Source organism: Hoplias malabaricus, chromosome 12 (assembly GCF_029633855.1).
Source record: "Hoplias malabaricus isolate fHopMal1 chromosome 12, fHopMal1.hap1, whole genome shotgun sequence".
Taxonomy (NCBI): Eukaryota; Metazoa; Chordata; class Actinopteri; order Characiformes; family Erythrinidae; genus Hoplias; species Hoplias malabaricus.
In genome coordinates, this window is record NC_089811.1 from 22,463,832 (window position 1) to 22,485,566 (window position 21,735).

Sequence of the window (21,735 nt, forward strand, 5' to 3'; positions counted from 1 at the left end):
ATGGGCAGCACTTTGAGCACATTTTGTAAGTGGTCAGAAACTTGTAAATAACCCATGAAAGAATAAAGTTACATTAAAACCAAACAGACCATTGTTTTTCTTGTGAAATTCCAAATAAGTTTGTGCCACATGAACCTCTTCCCATTGAAAAAACAAAGGTTGGATCCAAAATGGTCGACTTCAAAATGGCCACCATGGTCACCACCCATATACTAATGTGCCACAAACAGGAAGTTAATGTCACCAACCATTCCCATTTTATTAAGGTGTATCCATATAAATGGCCCACCCTGTATTTACAGGACGAGTAAAGTGTCCATAACTCCAATAAGTGTTCACCTGTACCCTGGCCGCTTCGGATTTGGCTAAAGCAGAGTCACGATTCATCGCTGAATATCACTTTGATCCAATCATTCACACTGACTGATTCTGCTTCTTCTGTTTAGGGGTCAGTGCTAGTTTTCATTTGACTTTTCAGTTTTCTATTTTCAAGGCAATTTTCCATCTGGATCCTTTCTTATTCAAACAGTTTCTTTTCCTTTTAGCATTAAAGTTTAGAACATAAACACATTTGTTTCCACACTCCCTGTTGGATTTCTTCTTTTAGAAGCTTTCTAATCATATTCTTTTTTCAGTTATCCAAGTCCTATAACCGATTAAAAGCAACAAAATATTCAGGCCAGCATCTGTCATGGTATGGGGGTGCATCATTGTCCACAGCATGGGTGACTTATATATGGGCATAGGTTGACATCTGTTCCTGGGATGTTCATAGATATTTTTGCAAGACAATGCCAATATGTGCTACAACACTGTACCTTAGTAGTCACAAAGTTTGTGAAGATTTTGTACCTGCACAACTGCCTCCAATGCCACATCATGAGAAGAGAATCAGACAACGGTGACTACAAACTGTTGAGCAGCTGAAATGTCTCTTTGGAATATATTGCAGGCCTCAAATTCCAAATGTGTTTTGATAGTTCAATAAAGCTTCAAGGGGATTAACAAATCAGATTCTTGTTTTTATTTCATTTTAAAGATAATCCTAACTCTTTGGAAACAGGGCTTGTATTATATAAGTGCTTACATGGGAACATGGCTATGTGCATGTATATAATAGATGTATATTGATAAATGTTTGGATACAGCTGTATTGAAGCCTTACAGGCCTTTTTGTGTGGACGTATTGGATTTCCCTAAACATCCTCCATCACCTAGTTATGAAGGCTACGCTAGCCTTAGCCATGACTGACCATCAGGGGGTGATGTAGTAAAGAAAATGTAAATAGAATTAGACAATTCCCTGAGGATTTAAAAGCACTGCTCTAGTGCTATCAACTTATATTTTTATTTAATAACCAAAGGGAGCGTTTTGATACGAGGCTATTTTTTTATTGGCATCATTATAAATAAGGACAAAGTTTCAGTATATAAGCAACAGTGCATTGAAAACAGAATACCAAAATTCAAACAAGCAATTTGTGACCTATTGATTAATTAATCAATTAATTCAGAGCAAACGTCCAATAAATACAAAAGTATATCATCTTTTTTTATCTACAAAATTGTTGATAGCTGTGGAAGTCTATACAAGCTCAATAAGAGACAGGCAGGGAACGTACAGGAGAAAGGAGGCATGTTCAGACACTGACCGCTATAAATGATTAATAGAAAAAACATTAAAAAAGGAAGTCTGGAGTGTGACCTCCGACACTGACTGTCACCTCATGTTTATACCCAAGTGAAACTGGCTGACCAAGTGTTCCTAATTGCTCATATGAACTTTAAAACATAAATTATGAACAGGAAAATACAGCCCTGTCTCAGGAATATCCTGGCAGACCAATGCCCCTCAGTAACCGTATCCTTGGTGATAGCCCTCCTGATAGCCCTCATGGTAGCCATGGTGATAGCCGTAGTTGCCATACTCATCTTCGGGGCAGCGCATGCCCAGGCTTTGCTGGATGGCCATCTCCTGCCTGCGCAGCTGCATGGAGTCAATCAGGTCATAGATAATGGCCATGGACCACATGGGTGAAGGGTACCAGGATTTCACGTTGCCATCCTTGCCCACCAGCAGCATGGAGAAGTACTCAGGGCTGATCTGGAAGTAGTTCCTGATATCTTTTACCAATGTGGCAGATAAGCCCTCTCGCTCCACTGTGGCACTGCCTGCAACACATACACAGGTATACTTGCCTGTTAGGAGAAGGAACTTACCATTATTCTGCATTATTTACTGTAGAGTTCACACAGCTATGTATTTGTGGATTGGGTGATATATATATATACAGGGTTTATTGACAGTATTGCTGAACGCATGTGACGACACCATAGAACAATACTATTTTTAATGCAGTGGTGTCTGAGGGAATGAAGATCAATTGTATTCAGGTTTAGTTTCAACCTTCCTTTTTAAACCAAGATTTTTTCAGCATTCCATGAAAACTATGATCATATGCTTATTTTTTTAGTTAAAAACCCTAAATTAATTTATATTAATTCACTCATTTATGAAAAACAACATGATATTAGTAAGGCAGAACACTGAATCTTTCTTTTGTACTGTTTACATTTAAATATAATTCAAGGTAGATTTGTAAGTCTATTGTTTTTATATTTCTTTGCATTTAAAATACTTTTTATAAAATTGAGTATTCATTCATTCATTGTCTGAAACCACTTATCCAATTCAGGGTTGTGTTGGGTCCGGAGCCTACCCAGAACCACTGGGCGCAAGGCAGGAACACACCCTGGAGGGGGCACCAGTCATTTGCAGGGTGAAAATGGAAGATTCTGTGATTGAGGTATGATTTAATTTTCAGTAAATGATTTCCCACAAAAATGCAAATTCAGTGCCTCAAAAATGCAACTCAGTGTGGCACCCAACCTACGATGTCTAGTTTTGATCACAAACAGCAGATGGACTGTGTAATGAAAAAAAATATATATATATATAAGAAGGACATAAAAGATGTCTCAACAATAGTTTTTTTTTATAAGCTAGTACTTAGATGCAGATTACAGAGTCAGAATTCAAATTGTTACATTTAATGTTATTGCAAACAGACTAAGAAAACATGCGGAATGGATCGAACACATTCTAAAAGCTAGAAATCTTTAGAAACCAGGCTTTAAATTTAAAATCTGATTTATGTCCTGTGTCTCTTTTGGCCAGTGGAAGCTAGCAGAGGGTGTGGCTGTGTTGTTTTAACATATCCCCTCATCCATCTGTGAAAACACTGTTCACAGTCTAACTGATGAATGCAGCAGGGACTGTGACGGCTAAAAGAGACAGAATAACATAAGCAGAGATTTTTATGTATAAGCAAAAAAAAAAAAAAAAAAAAAAAAATAAAAAAAGAAGAAAAATAAAGAAAGAAAGCCCTGTTCACTTATTTTAAAGTCAGGTTTATGCGTGTAAGGTTGAAGTATTTCTGCAGAATGTAGCTTTGCTTTCATGTCTCATAAGGGAGCGCCTCAGGAGGTTTTGTGGCTCTTTCTAAAGTCAGCCTCTTTAATACTGCTTACTCAAACAGCTGTTTGATCTAAAAGCATCACAGAGTCCATCCTTCAGACTTGCTGATGCAGCCTTTAAACACATGAAAAGCCTTGACACTCAGCTCAGCAGCAGCTGCACAAGCACACGGAGAGCGGCTGTGGTTTCAGCAATGCTGAAGACCCTGGAAACTGGAAAAGTCTGCTTGCTTTCAGGTTTGGAACAGGGCTTGACCATATGAACTCCACTTTATATTCTGATTTCAGCTTTTGTCTGAATAGGGCACTAAACTGCATAAAAATAAATAGTAACAACTTTCATATTATCATTTCACAATTTAAAGCCGAATATTTATTTTGAAAGTAAAAAAAAACAAAAAAAACTTATAGGTTGTTTATCTCACTGACTCTAAACTCAGGGAAAGCTTTACTCCAGATATTGGAACATTGCTGTGAGGTTTGATTGCATTCTGCAATATCGGCATTAGATAAAACAGGTAGTAGTTTAGGATTATTTTTATGGAAGCTTAGGATAACAAATGGCACTCCAACTATGCATAAAGCTATTGGATAGAGCTCCATTTCTCCAAAAAATACAGATTCACTGCTCTTAAACCCAGTGCCAGTAGGCTTTATACCCCTTACTATATATAACCTACACTTGGGACTGGGCATGGTGACCTCTACTGTCAATGCATTTCTATAAAGATTACTTCATGTAACTTTTGGAAGAAGGTAGGAAACCAAGCCCCACCCCCCACTCTCCCCTGTTTTCAGGACAGTGCTAGAAAAGTGAAAAATTATGCCCCTCTAGGGGGATCCCAGGAGCAAAAATACTTACCTAGTGTTCCTTTAATGTCTTTGCCAGCAATGTGTAGATGGTAAAGAATCAGGAATGACTCTCTTAAAATGGTGTCTCCCAATTTGTGCTTGCATAGTGTATGTGTTTATGTTTTGTTTTGTTTTTTTTTTCCCAGCAGAGCATTTTTATAAATAATTCTTAAGATATTTAGAGGTACAATCTTTGCTTAAAGTCCTCCTCTGGTCGTCTATTAAATCTATTAACAATTTCACCTTAATTGTATTTGTAGTATTAATTAATGTAGTATTAATTGTATTTGTAAGTATTTGCAGGTTTATAAATATGCAATAATTCCCCAGCTTGATCTCCACTAACTACTCTGATGCCTGCAGCCCCACAGAATGATGGGTCAGTTTTCATAGGTTAATGCATAAGAAACCCTTATGGTCTGAATCTGCCCCTTTTAATTTGTCACGAGAACAAAGCAGTTTCAAGGTGGAAATCCCCAGCTACTGAGTTCACTGCTTATTTTGGCTTCTGGTGTATGAACAACAGCACATGGACATGCTCACGATGTAAACAACTTTATTTTCACTGGAGGACACCATTAACATTTTGTTTTGGAAATCCCTCTTTTTTCACTCTCAACTCTAAATCAAATAAATGAAAGCATGGTCTGAGACTTCTGCACAGTACTCTGCCAGTGTACCTCCCAACACCGAGGTTATGTTGCTGAAGGTCTTGTTTTATGTGTGAATCATGGAAGGCGTGTACCATCTTTCACAGTCTACCTGCTGTTCCTGTGTTACAGCTGAACTAATGTCAACAACTACACACTGAGAAGCTCTAATTTGACCCTCAGACCAGGAGCTGAACACCTGGCTGCCGAATTAGCCACATGTTTGTTTTCTTTAAGTCACAGTAGTTGAGAGTTAGTTTAGCACAAGCAGTCATCCATCAGCCACGATGTGGCAGTCATACATGACTCTACATTCATTACACTCTAACACTGTCGCATTCTTTTCTGACAGTTGAAATGTTGATAAAGTTAATGTTTGGCATGTGGTTTGAATTACACAGTGTCCAAACGAGAACAAATATTTTGAGAACTAAAAAGCATAACCAAGAAATCAACATCAACATAAATCAACAAGAGCACTGTCATTTATTCAGAGTTAAGGACACAAGGTGCTCTTGCATTTACACTGAACGATCACTGGATTAGAAACACCAAACTTGTATCTACACTCATTGTTCCTTTTACCAGTTCCACAGACCACACAGGAGCACTTGGTCTTTCTACAATTGCAGACTGTAGTGCACATGTGTAGACCCCCACAGGACCCCACAGAGCAGGTATGATTGGTGATCATTCTTAGCGCTGAGGTGGTTGTGTTGTTAGTGTGTGTTGTGCTGGTACCAGTGGATCAGACGCAGCAGGGCTGTTAGAGATTTTAAAGTTCTCAGTGTCACTGCTGGACTGAGAATAGTCGAACAGTGTCTAACCAAAAATATCCAGACACCAGCATCCTGTGTCCACTGATGAAAAATCACTAATGATGGCCTTCAGAGTATTCACTGGTTCTGCTCCCATCTACCTCAATAGACTCTTAAAACCATACGTTAGCGCCCACCCTCTCCGTTCCTCAAAGGAGCGCCAACTAACACGACCAACCCCCCATACAGGTCAGTTGAGGCTATTCTCATCTCTGGTACCACGCTGGTGGAACGAGCTTCCAAGCACTAGAGCAACAGAAACCCTCTCCGCATTCAAGAAATCCTTGAAGACCCAGCACTTCTGAGAGTATCTTTTGCACTGAAAGTCTTTCTTTAATGCACTTATTACTTCCTGGCATATTGCACTTAATGTAAGGTATTTTTTATAATTTGTGCTGTAGTTCGAATGTTAGATCCTCTTTTGAAAGTCGCTTTGGATAAAAGCGTCTGCCAAATGCATAAATGTAAATGTAAATGTAAAAACTAGAGGATGTGCAGCAACAGATGAGCCACTGTCTCTGACTTTACCTCTACAAGCTGGACCAGCAAGGAAGGTGTGTCTAACAGAGTGGACAGGAATTAAAAAATTCTACCACCCAAACCAACCTGCTCTGTGGTGGTCCTGTGGGGGTCCTGATCACTGAAGGACAGCGTAAAAGGGAGCAAGCAAAGTATGCAGGGAAACAATGTTGCTGTAGGGTCAGTGGAGCTGATAAAATGGACAATGAGCATAGATATAACCTAGATGTTGCTAGGCTCTGATTCTAAATCATATTATACAAGTTAATCACACAGTTCATTTGAAAGATGTCTTTGCCTAAAACATCTCACCATTAATGGGGTACAGCTCCAGTACTCCACCCATATCCACCATGTCAGTCCCCACTAGCTTCAGAATGGATATATGACGGAGCCCTGCAAATACACACACACACAAAAATCAGCCCATCCATCTTCCCAAAATTCCCTGTTTTCCCATTAGTCCAGTAGAACAATTGTTGAGTCTTAGTGATTGTAATCTGTAAGGTATGTGAGCTGCATTTCAATACACACAACTGATTTTCATCAATGGGCAACAGAGCTTGATTAAATCAGCTAAGCCAGGATCAGGAGCCAAGTCCAGTAATCAATGCCAGGTCAAACAGAGAGGAAACTGAACTTTCTGGCAAGCAAGTGAAATGTGATTACCACAATCATTCATGTTAGCCTGCTGATCTTCCGGTATGCATTTTCAAGAGCTTAAAGGGATCTTCCGGCCAAAATGAACCTGCAACCACTTTGAGGAATGGATGCATGCAAAATGGTATGTCATGACAAATAACATCCTAAATGTTTACTGAACCCAGCACTGAATAAGGGGAGTCATTTCACACTGATTAAGTCAGTAACAACAGGGAATATCTTTGTATCATGCTCTCCACATACATCAATTGTGGACTGTGTCTTCTGTTGGATGCAGGCCACTAGCTATCTTCAGACCCTACCATTAGCTGTTCTGAGTGTGGTCATGCAAAAGACTAGGGTCATGTCCTTGACCAATGGGAGTTGGATTGACACAAGATGCAAACGCACTGTTTTACTCTTCATTAAATATCCACATTTCAAATGTGCGTGCCACAGAGATTTATTAGGCTGAGGTATGTGGCTGTCAGGACTGGGACACAAGGCAAAGTGACAAGCTGGAACAGCTGCTGCGTGTGCAGTCAAACTTATTCCTCGTGAAGGTCCTGCCAATTCTGTCATCTGGGACCCACTTCCAAATCATGCTTTAGAAACACGAGTGAAAAATCCCAAGGCTACACAACAGAATTTACAAGTCTTGGCTGGGTCTGAACTACATAAAAAAAAGTGTCTGGTTCCAATCACCCTTGACTGACATGTGAGAATCAGTGTGAGGTCTTTTTTCTTGAGTGCACAGATATATGAGCCTGAAAGATGTAAATGTGGTAGCCCTTAGGAGGCTTAGGTAATTTTGGGCATTTTTGTGTAATTCAGAATTTGTCTTTACATTCATTCATTCATTCATTCATTCATTGTCTGTAAGCTCTTATCCAGTCCAGGGTTATCTGTAATCACTGGGTGCAAGGCAGGAACACACCCTGGAGGGGTTGTCTTTATATTCAACATTAAACGATGTTTAATTGGGCCTGAGATTCATTAATTAATTTATGTCTGTAACTGCATATTCAATGCAGGGTTGCGGTGGTCCAGAGACTACACTGAATAACTGGGCACAAGGTAGGAACACACCCTCGAGGGAGCGCATTCCTTCGCAGGGTGACACACACTCACACATTAACACTCACACCCATGGACACTTTTGAGCAGCCAATCCACGTAATCATGTGTGTTTTTGAACAGTGGAAGGAAACCTACGCGAACACAGGGAGAACACACCAAACTCTTCAGTCAACCAGAGCCAGGCCCAAACACACAACCCCAGGTCCCTGGAGATGTGTGATAGTGACACTACCTGTCACTACCCCCCCCTCCGAGTTTCATATTATTTTGTTTTTTTTTTCAGCCATCTTTCTCTTTGCAGTAAAGAATCAGTAGATTTTAAACTTTTTCCCCCATTTCTTGATAAGATGAAAAATTGTAAATAATATAAATAAATAAAATAAAATAAATGCAAAGTCTGTCTGATCCCGATTTGGAAACATTTATAACTCAAGATTATTTCTATCGCTGTCATTTGCTCTATCACCTACTTTTCATCTTTGTCAAGTTTTGCAACTGCCAATGCTATGTCTTAGCTAGGTCTGTCCCAGTGATACAATGTTACTAAACTGGGACAGTGAAGGCTATCGCATCCTTCCACCAACAAACAATAATGCAACATAATTGGACAAGAAGAGAACACTGTCAAATCTGTTATGTTTATGGATGGCAGTGCAATCCATAATCATAACAGAACTGTTTTATAAGAAAAAAATTTACAGTACTTCAAAGAGTATTACACAGGTAATCTTAGGTTCTAAGGTTTTTTTAGTGCATGAAAATTTGTCTACGACTAAGATTTTAAACCTAAATATAAACTATATTATTATATTAGGCCCATATATATATATATATATATATTTATTCTCTGAAACCACTTATCCAATTCAGGGTCATGGTGGGTCCAGAGCCTACACGGAATCACTGGGTGCAAGTCAGGAACACAACATGGAGGGGGTGCCAGTCCTTCACAGGGTGACACACACTCACACCTACGGACAGTTTTGAGTCTCCAAAGCACCTACCAACATGTATTTTGACCATAGGAGGAAATTGGACCCCACGCGGACACATGGAGAACACACCAAACTCCTCACAGACAGTCACCCGGAACTTGAATTCAGTACAAAGTAATATTCTGGTAAATCCAGTGAGACGTACCTAAGTTACAGGCCTGACTAGACAGTGCATAGAGCTGCTGCTGATAAGCCCACTCTTCATCATTAGGAGCCGATATCACAAACAATCTGCGTCTCCAGCGGAACCTAGAAGAAAACAGCATCAACTTCAGTTGTATACTGAGGCATGCTGGGTGTAGAAATCAGATGTTCAGGATTTTATTTACTCCTACCCAAGCTGCTTTTGGCACCTGAGTGTGAGTTAGCCCACTCTTCCCACACACTGAGTGACTGCATATTGGAGACATTTTCCTTGTTCGGAAATTGCTTGTACATTCAATGGCATACATAATGAGAACTGAACAGCATACGGAGGCTGTGTGAGTATAAATCCCATAGTAAAGGAAAAACACAAATGTCTTCATATATCTCTGTAATTTGTCAACAGTTTCCCATATATGACTATGTGTCTTCCCAGTTTCGAAGCTGTAAATGTTATTATTAAATGCCCATATTTCATCTTTGTATGATACCATTTTTCATAAGTAATTTTAGGAGAATCCGTTTTAAGGGTAATAAGCCATCTATGAGCATCTTTCAAGAAGTATAATTATCCTTCGAAAAATTAGCCACAGTTGGGCTTTAATGTTGAGGAAATAGAGAAAGAGAAACAAAATCAGAAAGAGTGCTACCTTGACAGGAAGTTCTCCAGTGACCGCGGTTTGTCCTCTTTTTTACATGTCACCCCGTCTCTCTTCTGCTGCTCCATTTCTCGGAGGCGAGACGAGAATGTGTCGATGTAGCTGAATACAGCCTTCATAGCAATAGGCACCTCATAAAATTGCTGGAATGACATGGGAATATGGAGAACAGAGAAAGTAAATCAGCTAATGGCAACTGATACCTTGACTAGTTTCACCGTGCACATTTTGTTTTTGTAAAATACAGTTCTAAAATAACAAGTCAAACCTCAAATTATGTGTGTCACTTGGCCTGTCACAACGACACATCTTGCAAGAATTCTCAGGATTTTTCTTCAAACCACAATAAACAAGTGATTCAAGGCAGGACCAGAGCCAAAGCAATAAACAAAGAGAAATATCCCATCCCAGGCTTTTGGAAATCACATTTTATCTTACATTTATAAGGGTACATGAACCATCAAATTGTGTTTTATATTTATGACAACTGAACCTGCTGATAGTAAACCAATCGAAAGAAATATATATAACATTTGTTTAAGTTCTATTTCAAATAAATGTGACACTTTTTGGCCTAATTCTGAGTTATAATTTTGTTCATAATGTCTTATCCTTTTCATGTTTTGATCAGCAGTCATCTTGCATTACAATACCCAGAGGAATCTAACATTTGAGAACGCCTGAAGGAATGTCTTAGACAGTTCTAACTAGCAAAGACGCTGATCCAAAGATTAGCAAAAACAACCAGGTTTTTCACAACTTCACAATGATTCTTGGAATAAACAACATAAAAGGGACATTTTTACACTTAGAAAAGAAGTCCTCTTGCTAAATTGGCTTATGCTTATAGCTTATTGAAACATTTCTCTTGCTAATCCAGTTTCCCAATTGTAAAACTTATTTGAAAGCATTTAACATGGTCATATGCTAAAATATATATTTAAACCAGGATCACTAGAATTTTATCCTGAATTCACCAGCTAATAAAAACATTTCAAACTATCCAATCTCAAAAACACTAAAGCAAAAATCCCTCAACCTCAAAGATACAAGACATGAGAAAATGTTCAAGCCCAATGTAAAAGATAGCAATCATCAAACATTTTAGGTGTCCCTTTAAGCAAGTTTCTTAAAATTTCTTAAAGTTGTACTCAAATATTGTCTATATGAAAAGTGACTCAAATGCAGTATTAAAAAGCAGTTGATGAAGATGATATGGCCCTGGTGGGTCCGTCAAGGAGAGACTGATGTCTATTGACTCACTGACTGCCAACATTGAGGAGAATTCCTTAGCACTTTGTATTTCTAAGACCAATGGATGTGTTGTGTAAGGACACAAGGAAACCATGAAACAAATGTTAATTCCCTTTAACCTATTCTGAATCTCTAGATATAAAAGCCAAAGTAGTACAGTATAATGACAAATATCTGAGCTCAGAGAGAGACAAGTATCTGTCTTCGTCCCAAACTGCTGATACAGTTTATAGGAAATCCCAGCAACAGTCAGATTTTTTGAAGAAGCTCCAAAGTTTTGATGTGGAAAGAGTACACTGACATCTGTTTACAGATAACTGCTTATCTGTAATATTACATCTGGGTATAACTTTGTTGCTGCCAAGAAAACTATACAGATTGGCTGGCAAGAGGAAAGCTTATGTCATAATACAGGATTCTACACATCCCCTTTACTGCTCCTGTTAGTTGCTCCCACCTGGCTGTCCCTATATAGTTACATTGACCAAATCAGAGGATTTTACAGTCATTTATTTGCCATTATCCATCAACATAAATTGACTGACAGATGCATCATGTATGTAACTTATCATGACTTGAAAGATATCTTTGAGCACCATATTTAAAGTATAATTATTAGCATTAGCACATTTCATATGTGCTTTTTAAAGAAGTTAAACACTTAAACACTTTTATTGTGCTCAGCTGGCTGTTCTCAGGTATAATTGTATCTTGTGTATGTAAGAGATATATGTACGGCGGTGTCAGTGAAGATATAAGTCTATGATGTAATGATATAAAATAAAGTTGGAAATCTCTATTTATGAAACCTTTCTGCAAATTTCAAGCCTCTCATTTGCCTCAAGGATTTCTTACAATTCACATTTAGTTTTTAGTCTTAAGCTTCACTTAAAGTGGGAGTTAAGAGAAAAATATGAGACCTGGTGGTCCTTAATTAATACCGTCTCCAACCATAGACAAGGAAAAGCAGAAGGCATTGTCAGAGTAAAACCTATATCTCCATAATGATAACTTTTATAGAAGGGGGAAAAAATACCCTTCTTGGTTATCAATTAGATGTAAATATAGTAAATATGAAACCAATTTATTTCAAGTAACTTCATAATCACTTTCCATAGAGCAAAATGCATCAGATGGAATCAGATATGTGAAAACAGTACAGCAAAATAGCACAAAATTGTCCTCCCTGAGAGTAATGAGATATTTAGAAAGACAGGTATGTTTTGGAGAGTGGCGCAACTAAATGTGTCTTGACCAGCCATGGCTCAGTGCCCTTTTAAAAGACTCTGTCCTCTCTGTGGCCTGCCTACACACTGGACTCTTTGTCTAAACTGGCAGTGTGCAAACAGAACCCTGGCACACACAAACATGCAACTGAAAACTACTGGGAATAAAGGCTATACCGCTGTAAAAATGTTATATGATGTATGTTGTACGGTAGAGTATAAGCTACAATGAGGTTTGGAGTAAGGGATTAAGTTTGCGTTAAAACGTAGTATACTGTAGCCCTTCTTCACTGAAAGTCAAAGGGAATAAGCATTTCAGCTGATTTTATCTGCTGTTTATAAACCGGAGGTCCCAGAAAGGACGTGAAAATTCCAGGCCCAAAATATCTGCCTTACTAAAATGCTAACACAAGATCAAAGCCAAAGATTTCACACAGAAAGTCAATGTTTAACCTTAACCCAGGGCAGTAAGCCATTTTCTTTTTACCACCAGCAAATAGTATTATGAAAGTTTATTTTGTAATTTTACTTTTATTCCACACATTGCAGCTCACATGAGAATCTGCTTTGTAGTTCCAGAATAAACCAGTTTATGCTCCGGCCATTTCATATGTGTGTGGCCATGATTAAAAACAGGTTATTATTTTTTGAATAGTCAATGACTCATAACATAAAGAAGACCATCACCAGACAAAATGACATATTGCTTCTTTAACACATTTGTGTAATGTAAATGCCATGCCATAGATGATGACCCAACTCAGGATGCGTTGATTAATGTGGGGCTCTTAAATGTAAGAAATATAAGAAAAGACATTACTGGTGCATTCTGGTCACGGACATGTTAACTGACACTACTTACCTTCCATTTCATATCCACATCTGTGAGCACCATGTAGAAGTCATTGAAGACCATTCCATACTCTTTCCTCAGGTCTGTAATAAGTTCTTGGTTCACCAGATCCTCCTGCCTCAGGCCCTTCATAGGCCTGTCATTCTCTGCAAAGAGAGCAAAAGAACCCTTCAATCTGACTGGCTAAATATTAAGGTGTATTTGTAATTTAAAAAATTAGATATCAACAGAGAATATAATAATGAGCAATTATTTGTCTGATTTGGTACAACGTCATGTGTCTTCTGCATTTAACCCCTCTGTGGTAGTGAACAGACACACATACAAGTGTATTAGGGGCGGTGAACACAAACCAGGTGCCTGGGGAGCAGTTTTGGTTTGGGGGCTTGCTCAAGGGCCCCTCAGTTGTGGATTAAGGGAAGAGGACAATGCTGTTCCTTCATTCCCACAATCCTGCTAGTTGTGGGAATGGAACCAACAACCTTTCAGTACTAAGCCCTCTTCTCTAACCATTACGCCATAATAAGCAAATCGTGCTATTTGACTTCCTAATGGTATTATATTTGTCATCCAAAATATTACGAACTTGTTGTATAAATACTGTGTCCCACCTCTAGACAGCGCTATTGAGCCTGTGTTGCATTTAAATGATAAACAACTTTATAATCTGTCTCCCAGGATCAAAGGCTGACTAATCACTTTAGTGGATGTCTGCTTTTTGTCTGGGTGGAAAGTTATGAGTGCACTTTTAAGAAGTGCCACAGCCTCTTAGAGATGACTGTCCAAGGTGTTTATTCTGGGAGAACAGCTACCTCCTGTCCAAAAGCAGACAGATAAAAACCCCAGCAGCTCATGTTAAAGAACCTCTAAACCCACTTGAGACTGAATCTATGTGGGAGACAGTGTGGGAACACACAGCCCAGCCTTAGTGTTTGTTTTGCCTTGCTCAAAATTCTAAGAATTTCTCACTCAGATTTCCAGTAGACATTCCTAGTTCAGAGGACAACTTGACAGGCTTTTCCTGTGAATCTAATTATGTTTCACTTTACATTTTAGCCCAATTATCATTTCACCTTTTAGTTCATTTTAATTCCCACCTACTGTCTAACACTTAAAAAGTCAGCCAGTGATGTCAGTTTGGAATAGTGTGCCAACTGACCAGATGTGTCTATTTAGGCTGGTAGATGGACAATTATTAACATTTGGTTCAGTATTCGGAGTATTTTAAATAGCATCTGTATTAACAGTGCTATCAATATACAATATACACTCTACGAACACAAATTGGACATATATAATTTCTTCTGAAATCAAAGGTATTAGTTTGCCCTTCAAATGGAAGCATTGCCACCAGATCCTGGAGCATTAAAAAATGATGGCATTCTGCTATAACCTTTGAGATCAAGCACTGATTTTAGGTGATAAGTCATAGATCATAAACTCATCCAACTCATCCCAAAGCTGTATCATGCCAGGAAACAGATGCACAAACCCACAGCCCTACCTTGTGAAAGTGGGTGGGTCATTAATAAGGGCTGTCTATATAAAATTTTGCAAAAATAAAAGTGTAAAAGAGTGCTCATTTACATAGTTCAGCCGTCTGTGATATCATTAGCTCAAAACCTAATTGTATATCAGATTCATGCAGAGAGACACAGCTAATTATATTCTGTTGGACTCTGGGCCACAAACAAGTGTGGCAAGGTTGGGACTAGACCACAGTTTCTGGCAACATGATGCAACTGGTTTCCTGCCACTCGAGCCCTCATGGGAAAACAACACAAAAAGCCATACATAAAAATATCAGCCTTTCTCCACAGCACATGCTATGTGCATGCAGTCATTGGCCTACAAAAATGGCATACACCAAGGTCTTAAAGCTTACTACTGATTATATCCTAAAAAGAGAACATAAATAAAACGCCCTGTTAAGGTGAATTACATCATAACCACCCTGGAGCTAGAAAATGAAAGAGTGTATTTGACGCATGTTCCCAATTAGAAGGGCTACTGTAGCTGTACAGCAGTGAACAGACCCACAGTAATAAGCCTTTAATTGAGGTTCCAAAAACCTCAGCCCATTCAGTTATACACGCTCCCTTTCTGCTCTCTCTGATCCCCTGTGATGGAGTGGGCTCAGTCGCTGTGTGTTGGCAGTATCTGAATACCACACACACGCCAAACCCTGCACAAAAACAGCCCAGCACTAGTTCAGACTCAACACTGACACAGCCTGATTCAGTGAGACTGAGATTTAGCACTCAAACTGCCCAGCAAGCTGACACAGCTGAACACTCTGAGACTCAGACTCAACCCTGACACAGCCAAGTACACTGAGATTCAGATTCAACACAGAGACAGAGTGCAAACAAGCTGAAAATCAGAAAAAACCCTGACATAGCCCAATACACTGAGATTCAGACTCAACCCTGACATTACACAGAGACTCAGACTCAACATGGACACTGCCTAACACAGAGAGGCAGTGACAAAAAACTGAGATAGACACAAGATACAGACTCAGAAACTGCACTGAAATTGACACTCAGTCCTGAATGTCCCAACACTCAGACTCGATGCTGAAATCGCCCCCCAAAATGAGACTGAGAATAAACACTGGAAGATAAATAGGTACACAATAAGGACAGCTCAACAGAGATGAACATTCAACCCGCTGAGACTCAGACGCTGAAACAGTCACACACTGAGACTCAGACTTGACACTGTAACAGTCATATGCTAACACTCAACACTGAAACAGTCACACGCTGAAACTCTACACTGAAACAGTCACACACTGAGACTCAGACACTGTAACAGTCACACGCTGAGACTCAGACTCTACACTGAAACAGTCACACACTGAGACTCAGACACTGTAACAGTCACACGCTGAGACTCAGACTCTACACTGAAACAGCCACACGCTCAGACTCAGACTCTACAATGAAACAGTCACACACTGAGACTCAGACTCTACACTGAAACAGTCACACACTGAGACTCAGACTTGACACTGTAACAGTCATATGCTAAGACTCAACACTGAGACAGTCACACGCTGAGACTCAGATTTGACACTGTAACAGTCAAATGCTAAGACTCAACACTGAAACAGTCACATGCTGAAACTCTACACTGAAACAGTTACACACTGAGACTCAGACACTGTAACAGTCACATGCTGAGACTGAGACTCTACACTAAAACAGTCACACGTAGAGACTCAGACTCTACACTGAAACCTTCACAAGCTGAGGATCAGACTCTACACTGAAACATCCACAAGCTGAGACTCAGACTTAACACTGAAACAGCCACACGCTGAGACTCAGACTCAACACTGTAACAGTCACATGTCGAGACTCAGACTTGACACAGTAACAGTCATATGTTAAGACTCAACACTGAAACAGTCACACACTGAGACTCAGACTTGACACAGTAACACTCATATGCTAAGATTCAACACTGAAACAGTCACACGCTGAAACTCTACACTGAAACAGTCACACACAGACTCAGACACTGTAACAGTCACATGCTGAGACTGAGACTCTACACTGAAACAGTCACACACTGAGACTCAGACTCTACACTTTAACAGTCATATGCTAAGACTCAACACTGAAACAGTCACACACTAAAACACAACACTGAAACAGTCACACACTGAGACTCAGACTTGACACTCTAAAAGTCATATGCTAAGACTCAGACACTGTTACAGTCACATGCTGAGACTCAGAATCAACTCTGAAACAGCCACATGCAGAGACTCAGACTCTACACTGAAACAGCCACACGCTGAGACTCAGACTCGACACTAAAACAGTCACACGCTGAGACTCAGACTCTACACTGCAACAGTCACAAGCTGAGACTCAGACTCTACACTGAAACTGTCACACGCTGAGACTCAGACTCCACACTGAAACCGTCACGCTGAGACTCAGACTCTACACTGAAACAGCCACACGCTCAGACTCAGACTCTACAATGAAACAGTCACACACTGAGACTCAGACTCTACACTGAAACAGCCACACACTGAAGCTCAGACTCGACACTGAAACAGTCACACGCCGAGACTCAGACTCAACAGTCACACACTGAGACTCAGACTCTACACTGTAACAGTCATATGCTAAGACTCAACACTGAAACAGTCACACGCTAAAACACAACACTGAAACAGTCACACACTGAGACTCAGACTTGACACTCTAACAGTCATATGCTAAGACTCAGACACTGTTACAGTCACATGCTGAGACTCAGAATCAACTCTGAAACAGCCACATGCAGAGACTCAGACTCTACACTGAAACAGCCACACGCTGAGACTCAGACTCGACACTAAAACAGTCACACGCTGAGACTCAGACTCTACACTGCAACAGTCACAAGCTGAGACTCAGACTCTACACTGAAACTGTCACACGCTGAGACTCAGACTCCACACTGAAACCGTCACACGCTGAGACTCAGACTCCACACTGAAACCGTCACGCTGAGACTCAGACTCCACACTGAAACCGTCACGCTGAGACTCAGACTCAACTCTGAAACAGCCACACGATGAGACTCAGACTGCACTAAAACAGTGACACGCTGAGACTCAGACTCTACACAGAAACAGACACACGCGGAGACTCAGACTCTATGCTGAAACAGTCACATGCTGAGATTCAGACTCTACACTGAAACGGTCACACGCTGAGACTCAGACTTGACACAGTAACAGACATATGCTAAGACTCAACACTGAAACAGTCACACACTGAGACTCAGACTCTACACTGTAACAGTCATATGCTAATACTCAACACTGAAACAGTCACACGCTGAAACACAACACTGAAACAGTCACACGCGAAGACTCAGACTCGACACTAAAACAGTCACACGCGGAGACTCAGACTCTACACTGAAACACTCACACGCTGAGACTCAGACTCTACACTGAAACACTCACACGCTGAGACTCAGACTCTACACTGAAACAGTCACATGCTGAGACTCAGACTATACACTAAAACAGTCACACGTGGAGACTCAGACTCGACACTGAAACAGTCACACGCTGAGACTCAGACTCGACACTGAAACAGTCACACGCTGAGACTCAGACTCGACACTGAAACAGTCACACGCTGAGACTCAGACTCGACACTGAAACAGTCACACGCTGAGACTCAGACTCGACACTAAAACAGTCACACGCTGAGACTTAGACTCTAAACTGAAACAGTCACATGCTGAGACTCAGACTCTACAGTGAAAACGTCACACACTGAGACTCATACTCGACACTGAAACCGTCACGCTGAGACTCAGACTCAAGACTGAAACAGTCACATGCTGAGACTCAGACTCTACACTGCAACAGTCACACGCTGAGACTCAGACTCAACTCTGAAACAGCCACACGTTGAGACTCAGACTCTACACTGAAACAGTCACATGCTGAGACTCAGACTCTACACTGAAACAGTCACATGCTGAGACTCAGACTCTACACTGAAACAGTCACATGCTGAGACTCAGACTCTACACTGAAACAGTCACATGCTGAGACTCAGACTCTACACTGAAACAGTCACACGCTGAGACTCTACACTGAAACAATCACACACTGAGACTCAGACACTGTAACAGTCACATGCTGAGACTCAGACTCTACACTGCAACAGTCACACGCTGAGACTCAGACTCTACACTGAAACAGTCACACGCTGAGACTCAGACTCGACACTAAAACAGTCACACGCTGAGACTTAGACTCTAAACTGAAACAGTCACATGCTGAGACTCAGACTCTACAGTGAAAACGTCACACACTGAGACTCATACTCGACACTGAAACCGTCACGCTGAGACTCAGACTCGAGACTGAAACAGTCACATGCTGAGACTCAGACTCAACTCTGAAACAGCCACACGTTGAGACTCAGACTCTACACTGAAACAGTCACATGCTGAGACTCAGACTCTACACTGAAACAGTCACATGCTGAGACTCAGACTCTACACTGAAACAGTCACATGCTGAGACTCAGACTCTACACTGAAACAGTCACACGCTGAGACTCTACACTGAAACAATCACACACTGAGACTCAGACACTGTAACAGTCACATGCTGAGACTCAGACTCTACACTGAAACAGTCACACGCTGAGACTCAGACTCTACACTGAAACAGTCATATGCTAAGACTCAACACTGAAACAGTCACACGCTGAGACTCAGACTTGACACTGTAACAGTTATATGCTAAGACTCAACACTGAAACAGTCACATGCTGAGACTTAGACTCTACACTGAAACAGTCACACGCTGACACTCAGACTCGACACTGAAACAGTCACACGCTGAGACTCAGACTCTACACTGAAACAGTCACACGCTGAGACTCAGACTCGACACTAAAACAGTCACACGCTGAGACTTAGACTCTAAACTGAAACAGTCACATGCTGAGACTCAGACTCTACACTGAAACGGTCACGCTGAGACTCAGACTCCACACTGAAACAGTCACATGCTAAGACTCAGACTCTACACTGAAACAGTCACACGCTGAGACTCAGACTCTACACTGAAACAGTCACATGCTCAGACTCAGACTATACACTAAAACAGTCACACGCTGAGACTTAGACTCTACACTGAAACAGTCACAAGCTGAGACTCAGACTCGACACTGAAACAGTCACATGCTCAGACTCAGACTCTACACTGAAACCGTCACACACTGAGACTCATACTCGACACTGAAACCGTCACACGCTGAGACTCAGACTCGACACTGAAACAGTCAAATGCTGAGACTCAGACTCTACACTGCAACAGTCACACGCTGAGACTCAGACTCAACTCTGAAACAGCCACACGCTGAGACTCAGACTCTACACTGAAACAGCCACACGCTGAGACTCAGACTCTACACTGAAACAGTCACATGCTGAAACTCAGACTCTACACTGAAACAGTCACATGCTGAGACTCAGACTCTACACTGCAACAGTCACACGCTGAGACTCAGACTCTACACTGCAACAGTCACACGCTGAGATTCAGACTCTACACTGCAACAGTCACACGCTGAGACTCAGACTCTACACTGAAACAGTCACACGCTGAGACTCAGACTCTACATTGAAACAGTCACACGCTCAGACTCAGACTCTACACTGAAACAGTCACACGCTGAGACTCAGACTCTACACTGAAACAGTCACATGCTGAGACTCAGACTATACACTAAAACAGTCACACGTGGAGACTCAGACTCTACACTGAAACAGTCACAAGCTGAGACTCAGACTCGACACTGAAACAGTCACACGCTGAGACTCAGACTCTACACTGAAACAATCACACACTGAGACTCAGACACTGTAACAGTCACATGCTGAGACTCAGACTCTACACTGAAACAGTCACACGCTGAGACTCAGACTCTACACTGAAACAGTCATATGCTAAGACTCAACACTGAAACAGTCACACGCTGAGACTCAGACTTGACACTGTAACAGTTATATGCTAAGACTCAACACTGAAACAGTCACATGCTGAGACTTAGACTCTACACTGAAACAGTCACACGCTGACACTCAGACTCGACACTGAAACAGTCACACGCTGAGACTCAGACTCTACACTGAAACAGTCACACGCTGAGACTCAGACTCGACACTAAAACAGTCACACGCTGAGACTTAGACTCTAAACTGAAACAGTCACATGCTGAGACTCAGACTCTACACTGAAACGGTCACGCTGAGACTCAGACTCCACACTGAAACAGTCACATGCTAAGACTCAGACTCTACACTGAAACAGTCACACGCTGAGACTCAGACTCTACACTGAAACAGTCACATGCTCAGACTCAGACTATACACTAAAACAGTCACACGCTGAGACTTAGACTCTACACTGAAACAGTCACAAGCTGAGACTCAGACTCGACACTGAAACAGTCACATGCTCAGACTCAGACTCTACACTGAAACCGTCACACGCTGAGACTCATACTCGACACTGAAACCGTCACACGCTGAGACTCAGACTCGACACTGAAACAGTCAAATGCTGAGACTCAGACTCTACACTGCAACAGTCACACGCTGAGACTCAGACTCAACTCTGAAACAGCCACACGCTGAGACTCAGACTCTACACTGAAACAGTCACACGCTGAGACTCTACACTGAAACAATCACACACTGAGACTCAGACACTGTAACAGTCACATGCTGAGACTCAGACTCTACACTGAAACAGTCACACGCTGAGACTCAGACTCTACACTGAAACAGTCATATGCTAAGACTCAACACTGAAACAGTCACACGCTGAGACTCAGACTTGACACTGTAACAGTTATATGCTAAGACTCAACACTGAAACAGTCACATGCTGAGACTTAGACTCTACACTGAAACAGTCACACGCTGACACTCAGACTCGACACTGAAACAGTCACACGCTGAGACTCAGACTCTACACTGAAACAGTCACACGCTGAGACTCAGACTCGACACTAAAACA

The 21,735-nt window shown here is 41.0% G+C and overlaps 1 protein-coding gene across 1 annotated transcript in view; it reads right to left on the minus strand.

Annotated features, from left to right (window-relative positions):
* Positions 1 to 1,400: 1,400 nt before the first annotated feature.
* The window catches only part of ccdc80 (coiled-coil domain containing 80), a 44,304-nt gene continuing 23,969 nt past the window's right edge, over positions 1,401 to 21,735 (minus strand). Inside the window, exons 3-7 of the mRNA XM_066686696.1 lie at positions 13,179 to 13,315; positions 9,828 to 9,979; positions 9,179 to 9,282; positions 6,629 to 6,712; positions 1,401 to 2,172 (exon numbers count right to left, since the gene is read on the minus strand). Of these exons, the coding sequence (XP_066542793.1) occupies positions 1,853 to 2,172; positions 6,629 to 6,712; positions 9,179 to 9,282; positions 9,828 to 9,979; positions 13,179 to 13,315 (797 nt within the window). The 3' untranslated portion in view covers positions 1,401 to 1,852. The remainder of the gene's footprint in view (positions 2,173 to 6,628; positions 6,713 to 9,178; positions 9,283 to 9,827; positions 9,980 to 13,178; positions 13,316 to 21,735) is intronic.